This window comes from Penaeus chinensis, chromosome 7 (assembly GCF_019202785.1).
Source record: "Penaeus chinensis breed Huanghai No. 1 chromosome 7, ASM1920278v2, whole genome shotgun sequence".
In the NCBI taxonomy this organism is placed as follows: Eukaryota; Metazoa; Arthropoda; class Malacostraca; order Decapoda; family Penaeidae; genus Penaeus; species Penaeus chinensis.
Genome location: NC_061825.1, coordinates 4,546,354 through 4,554,613, shown reverse-complemented (window position 1 = coordinate 4,554,613; position 8,260 = coordinate 4,546,354). Strand labels below are relative to the sequence as shown.

Genomic DNA, 8,260 nt, shown 5'->3' with positions numbered 1-8,260 from the left:
AAAAAATAACCAACACATCACACATCGACTTCTAAAAGCAATAAGACCAAACTTCACGAATAATAAAACACACAAAAAAAAACTACAAAACGGCACTCACGAGGCACTCATCAACCACAGTGCCACTCGGAAAACACACAGGGAGGGGGGAGGGGGAAAGGTAGGGGGGGGGGAAGATGCCTTGGGGGGGTAGGGGGGGGGGGGTCGACTCCAACGGCGGGAAAGTAAGCAGTCAGTAGTGCGCCAGACACGGCCAGAAGCGGACGTCGGGTCTGTACGCTCCCGGGCCTCTGTGCTGCGACGCCGACCAGCCGCACTGCGCGAGAAGCGAGATCGGGACATTTAAATCATGGATTATTATGGTCTTGGATTCGTAATATTGATCTGCGTGTGATCGTTCTTCGTGTTCTTTGAAGTGGATGTGATTGGAGTGTCGAATCAGATTTTTTTTAAAAGAGGTGTGAAATATATTTAAAAAAAGAGAAAAAGTTTGGTACTATTTTTGGAGAAAAAAATAAATATTTATCTTCAACAACAGATAATTATGTTGGAACTAAAAAGTGTTTTGCAATAAACGATATTTAATAACACTTAAAACATACTATCACACAACCATCATAATAATAATAATAACACAACCGTGAAAATAGTGAAAAAAGGAAACCAAAAATATGAAAATATAGAAAATATAGATTAATATTCAAAACAGCAAGTGAAACCAACGTATGTAAAAAAAAGTAAAAAAAAAAAAAAGAAAAAAAAAGAGAGAGAAAGTTGATTTATAAGTTGAGTGCTAACACACGAACACCTGGTCAAGGCTGGCGGGTCAGAGGTCAGATTAGCCTCTCTCTCTTGCTCTCTTATTCTTTATTTTTCTTTCATTTTCATTTTCGTCTTATTCCTATCCTCTCTTCTTCATTTTTTTTCTATTCCTTCTTCTCTCTCTCTCTCTCTCTTATCTTTGATTTTTCTTTATTTATTTTCGTTTTTCCTCTTTCCTTCTGTCTTTCTTTTTCATCTCTTTATTCTCTCTCTCTCTCTCTCTCTTTCTCTCTCTCCCTCCTTCCCTCCCTCCCTCCCTCCCTCCCTCCCTCCCTCCCTCTCCCTTCTCCCTCTCCCTCCTTTCCTCCCTCCTTCTCCCTTCTCCCTCTCCCTCCTTTCCTCCCTCCTTCTCCCTTCTCCCTCTCCCTCCTTTCCTCCCTCCTTCTCCCTTCTCCCTCCTTCTCCCTTCTCCCTTCTCCCTTCTCCCTCCTTCTCCCTCAAAGTGCCTCGAGAACCAGCAACGCCAAGATGAGATTCCTTTTCCGAAAGAAATGGAAAAACGGCAAAAATTATGCCGAAAAACTACCTTGGATTGTGATACAGGTAAGAAAAAAATATATTTCCGTATTCCCTTCTTATTTTCTTTCTTATTGTTTTTTTTATCTTATTCCATTTATCTGAATTATTTTACTGTGACTTTTATTTATTTTTTAACCCTCTTCGTTATTTTCACATTTTTTCCTTATTTTCTTTTTTTTTTCTTTTCTTGATATTTGTAGTCTTTCTTTCTTTTTTCGAATTTATCGGATTTATTTGATTGTGTTGTTGTAATTGGATTAACACTTGGCTGATTAGGAAGATGCGGAGAGTGAACGCCATCCCGTGCGAAGGAACTGTAGAAAACGCTTAGTGTCTGTATCTATATTTTTATTGTCATCATCATATATATATATATATATATATATATATATATGTATATATATACACACATATATATATACATATATATACATATACATACATATATATATATATATATATATATATATATATATATATATATATATATACATATACATACACATATATGTCTGTGTGTATATGCTTACATTTATATATATATATATATATATATATATATCATATCATATCATATTATATGCATTACACACACACACACACACACACACACACACACACACACACACACACACACACACACACACACACACACATATATATATATATATATACATATATATATATATATATATTTATATGAGTAAATAAATATGTGTATATATATATGTTTATATATGAATATATGTATTTATATTTATATAATATGTATATGTATACATATACATATTATATAATATATATATACATATATTCATATATATATATATATATATATATATATGAATATATGTATATATATATGTATACATATACATATATATATGTATATATGTATATATATATAAATATGTATATAAACATACACACACAGATCTATATATTTATATATATATGTATATATACATATACATCTGTGTATCTATATATATGATATATTATGTTTATTATATATATATTATCTATTTATCTATCTATACATACATACATACATACACATATTATATTCATATATTCATTATATATATATATATATATATATATATATATATATATAATGTATAAATATATATATACATATATGTATATATTTATATTTATATATTCATAGTATATATGTATATATATGTATGTATGTATATATAATATATATATATACACACAATATATATATATATATATATATATATATATTTATATATATACTATTAATATATAATTATATATATATATATTTATATATATACTATTAATATATAATTATATATATATATATTTATATATATACTATTAATATATAATTATATATATATATATATATGTGTGTGTGTGTGTGTGTGTGTGTGTGTGTGTGTGTGTGTATGTGTGTGTGTGTGTGTGCGCGCAATATGTGTGTTTACGATTGTATTTATATGTATATATCTACAAACATTTGGCCAGTAAAGATAACAATTTCTAAAACAACTCGGAGTATTCTGAAAATGAGAGGATTCTACATTATGATTCCAGACTATTTGCTACAAATATTCGTGTTAGAGGAACCGCAGAAGACCTGCTTTTAATTTGAATCCGAATTTTGTCTGACCACCGGCTTTATTCTGACTTATTTTAGCTTTTCGATTTTGGAAAGACTTTAAAAACGGAGAAAAATTTAAATAGGTATGTTTCTTGGGATAATTTGTATTCTATTATTGTTATTACTCTTTGTGTGTTTTTTTAAAATTGGTTATCGTGTGTTTATCCATTTTTTAATCTATTTTTTTTGGAGTGTATAATGTTTCCTTTCACAACTGTAGATTATTATTTTTTTTTTTTTTTCAAATATTCCATATATTACCAACACATATCCTTTTGTTTTGATTCGAAATTGATGTAAATATTTCGTTGAAATGGAAATAAACAAGAAATAACTATTTTGACAAATTTGGGAGGAAGGATAATTATATAACACTTTTTTTTAGACAATTTATTATTGTCTAGAAATGCGCAAAATAAAAAGTAAAAAAAATGATAATAAATTGCAATCTTAATAACAATGGAATAACAATGACGATACAAGTATCAAAAACAGTAACAGCAAACACAACAACATCAACATCAACAACAGTCTTTATAGCAACGACAATAAACAAAAACAATGGCAACAAAAAACAATAGAAGCAAATACAAACAACATTCAGAGCAACAACAGCAACAACAAAAGTAACAAACAACACAAACACCATTACCGTCACCAACAACACCACTACCACCACTACCACCACCACCACCACCACCAACAACAACAACAACCCCAACACCAAATAACCACCACCACCACTATCACCACCATCACCACCACCACCACCCCCACCCCCACCCCCACCACCAACAACAACGCCACCACCAAATAACCACCACCACCACCAACAACAACAACACCCCAACCACCACCAACACCCCCACCCCCACCACCACCACCACCCCCACCACCACCACCAACAACAACAACAACGCCACCACCAAATAACCACCACCACCACCAACCCCCCCCCCCCCCACCACCACCACCAACAACAACAGCCGAGAGAAAATAGCTTCGAAGTCCGCGAGGGAGCGAGGGTCGCGAGGCAGCAGCGACGCCGGATTCAGAATCTTAAATGCAAGATTGCTACAAGGGACCGGAAATAACCGGAAAACCACAGAAGACTGAATTTTCCTTTAAAAAAAAAGAAGAAAAAAGAAAAAAAATTTAAGTCACGGACGCTCGAAATTTCTTGAAGAGAAGTATCATAAATAAAAGGAAAAAGATTATTTTTTTCATTTTTTTCTGTTTTTTTTAAAGATTATATAACCGACTATATTTATACTTATTTTTTAAGTTTTTTTTTTCTGTTTTTCTTGAACATAATTCGGGAAGGAAAACAAGCGGTTATTTTTAAAGAATTAAATTAATTGTTTGGTCACAAAGTCGACTTACGAAGAAAAAAACGAAAAATTGTGATGTTACAGAAAATAGGATAATTATGAATCAGAGAAGAAAAAAATATTGAGAATTTTAAGAATTGAAGAAATATACACAGCCTCTTAAAATTCCATCAAATGGGTGTTACAAATATGAAACTTCGGAAAGTAGACTAGACAAACATTATCAAAACAAACATAAGTAAATTATAAAAACGATTTTCATAAATATACGAAAAACTAACAAACGAACAAACCAAAAACGAAAACGGCTTCAAAAACGTACATAAAAAAACACGAAAAAACAAAAGTCAGTGATAAAGCCTTTTGTTACCACATCCTTCCAGCTTTTAATCCTGCATCCCGGACGGTTTAAACTTGCCGGCGTTTCATAGCTGGATAATAAGGATAACTGGCCCCCCCCTTCCCCCCTCTTTCCCCTCCCCTCCCCCCTCCCTTCCTCGCCCCTTAACCCTTCTCCTCACCTCCCTCCCCCCTCCCCACTCCCCTCCATCCACCCCCAACCCCTCCCATGTCCCTCCCTTGCCCCCTGCAGGATGTGGGTTTGCCCGGAGGCGCAGGAGGATCATAACAAAGGACTGAAGTGACGTATGCTGTAATGTGCGCTCCTGCTTGCTTGCTGGATTGAAATTATTTGTTTTTGAAGGATGAGGTACGGGGGTGGGGGGAGGGAGGCATGGAGGAGAGGGGAGAAGAGGGAGTGGGAGAGAGGGAAGAAGGGAAATGGAGGGAGGGAAGGAGAGAGAGAGAGAGAGAGAGAGAGAGAGAGAGAGAGAGAGATAGAGACAGAGACAGAGACCGTGAACGAGAATGAGAAAGAGACCGAGACAGAGAACGAGAAAAGAAAAACGAAAACGAGAAAGAAAACGAAAACGAGAAAGAGAACGAGAAAGAAAACGAAAACGAGAAAGATAAATAAAGAAAACAAAAGAAAAAAATATTGAAAAAAGGAGATAATTATGTTCACCTATAGCTTCAGTCTTAAAATAATCAATCACCTGCTTTGTCGATTCGCTATTTGGCTTCATTCAATGCTCCGTTCACAGGCTTCACTGTTTCACTTTGGGTTTTACAACTGGATTTAAAGAGCAAACGAAGAGAAGTGGAATCTATTGAATAAAAAAAAAAAAAAAAAAAAAAAGAATAAAGAGAAGTAAATATATGATTAGTTATTTAGTTCAGAAAATGAATATTTATTTGGTACAGAAAACTTATAAAAAATATATAAAAAAATACACACACACATATATGTATATATATATAATGATAATAAGTATTAGTTATTATGATACAGAACAGAAAATAAAACATTGCTACAGAAAACTTTGAATAAAAAAATAAGCAAGACTCATATAATACAGTGCCTAAAACTTGTATCATTCATTTCAATAAAACATTCCAAATGTATAAAATTCAGCGTACTAACTACGAGCTTCACCCTCATTATAAAGCGTTTTATGAACCACCCTACATATTCGCGCATGAAAGCCGCCGTTATAATTACTCCGTGACACAGAGAGAGGTGAATAACGTTCCTATTTTATTATGTCATTAAGCAAGCAATTAGGGAGTGTAAGCCATGCAATAGCCTAGTAATAAAAGTACAGAGGTGCTTCAAAGCAGAACATCAGAGGCCTTGCCCTTGTTTTTAACGGTTTGCAAGCACGGTCTCGTAGTTTGATCCACTCGGGGGCTGTATTTGAATATTTACCTTATCTCTTTCTATCTATTTCTATTTGAATATTTATCCTTATTTATCTGTCTGTCCGTCTGTATCTGTGTCTATATCTATGTCAATTCTACTTATGTTCATATATAAATATATCTATATATCTAACGATCTATATATATATATCTGTTTAGATAAATAGATAGAAGCACCCACAGGGTGCGTCATAGATAGATAAATAGATAGATAGATAGATAGATAGATAGAGGGGCGGAGGGAGGGAGGGAGGGAGGGAGGGAGGGAGGGAGGGAGAGAGAGAGAGAGAGAGAGAGAGAGAGAGAGAGAGAGAGAGAGAGAGAGAGAGAGAGAGAGAGAGAGAGAGAGGTTTGATTTATAGGTTTAAAGGTTTAGTTTGATTCCATTTGTTACAATGGATATTCTTGGTGTGACATAGTGTCTGTTTCATTTTGCTTCTAAGTTATCCCCTGTGTGCAAGGAATGGCCGGGATTACCATCCACTGGCGGCGAGGGATTTGAACACAGGTCAGCAAGTTTGCTAGACGAGATCGCTACCGCTGCACCACACAGCACACAGTGAGAGTGAGAGAGAAAGAAAGACAGACAGAGGCAGAGACAGAGACAGAGACAGAGACAGAGGCAGAGACAGAGACAGAGACAGAGACAGAGACAGAGACAGAGACAGACAGACAGAGACAGAATCACAATTTACTAAATCTTTACACACTGCCGGGACATCTCATTACTACCTAATTAACTAAAGCTGAACAAGCGAATTATGAGATGACCATATATGAACACTTGCCTGCGTAGCATCAATGTCCGGAGATAAGCGCCGACATTAAATAGAATTAAAAACAATAACTGGCAACTAAAGGAGAAAGGGAGTGTTTGTTTATGTTAAAGAGCTGTTTGCTTAAACAACCACTTTACAGTTGATTGTAGTTTCATGGATAATAATAGCACCTGTTACCAAAATTTAAGAACACAGATAAAACAATAAAAGAAAAGAATGGATAAAGACAGACAAAATAATAATGAAATATATTGATAATAATTATGATGAAACTGACAACTGCGATAATGATGATAAATAGATAACTGATGAATAAAATAATAACTATAATAAGGATTACAATATTAATAATGATAATATTCAGAAGAAAGGATTCAGTGACAAAGATATTGCTATTAACAGGGGCATTAAAAGTGATATCAAAGTCTTGAAGATAACAAACAATAATGAATTTCTCAAAGCAAAGCCACACAAACTCTGTAATAAAAATAATAACAGCAATTACTTTAATAATCGGATCATAATTGCAGTGATGAAGACAGCATCGGCAATTCGACACCGTGACGTCACACTCGATGTTTATACTATTAACGCCAGTCCGGTAATTCAAAAAACAATTACGAAATCGGCTGATTGTGGCCATAATTGTTAGTGTTGCGAAGCGTCTTGTGCGTCACACACCCACGCACGCACCCGCACATGAGCAAGCACGCACGCACACAAGAACGAACGCACATGCACAAGAACGCACGCACATGAACAATCACGCACGTGCACAAGAACACACGCACATGAATAATCGCTCACGCACACCCACATGAACAATCACGAACGCACACGCACGCACACACACATACACAATTTATTTTCTTCTTTTATTGTATTTTTCTCTATCTCTCTTTCTCTCCCCCCCCCCCCCATTCTACACCAATTTCTTCCCTTATCCTTTATCCACATTTAACCCTCTGACTCTCCGAAATTTCCTTCAATTTCTTCCTTTCTTTTTTTTCTAATATTTCACCGTCATTTTGTGTCGCTAAGCCACTTTAAGAAAAAAAATTAAAAGTGTTATTGAGTCACGGTCACTGAATTAGATTGAAAGCTCCCGTTTTCTATATTTCTTTTTTTTCGGAATTATTATTTTGGTTATTATTAATTTGGCGTTTTCTTTGTCCGTTTTTTTTTCTCTCTCGTTTATTATTATTTATTTTATTTGTTTTTCTTTTTTTAGTTTTATTTGTCTTTTTTTTCTTTCTCGTTTATTTACTTATTTATTTATTTTAATTTTGGCGTCTTTGTCTCTTTTTCTCTCTCGTTTATTTGATTTGTTTATTTATTAGAAAAAGGCGTTTTCTTTGTCTTTTTTTTCTCTCTCCTTTATTTTGTTTATTATTATTTTCTTTATTTTTCTT

At 34.2% G+C, this 8,260-nt stretch overlaps 1 protein-coding gene across 1 annotated transcript in view; it reads left to right on the top strand.

The window, feature by feature from the left end:
- The first annotated feature begins 1,154 nt into the window (after window positions 1-1,154).
- The window catches only part of LOC125027591 (beta-1,3-galactosyltransferase 5-like), a 53,740-nt gene continuing 46,634 nt past the window's right edge, over window positions 1,155-8,260 (top strand). Inside the window, exon 1 of the mRNA XM_047616703.1 lies at window positions 1,155-1,365. Coding sequence (XP_047472659.1) covers window positions 1,291-1,365 — 75 coding nt within the window. The 5' untranslated portion in view covers window positions 1,155-1,290. The remainder of the gene's footprint in view (window positions 1,366-8,260) is intronic.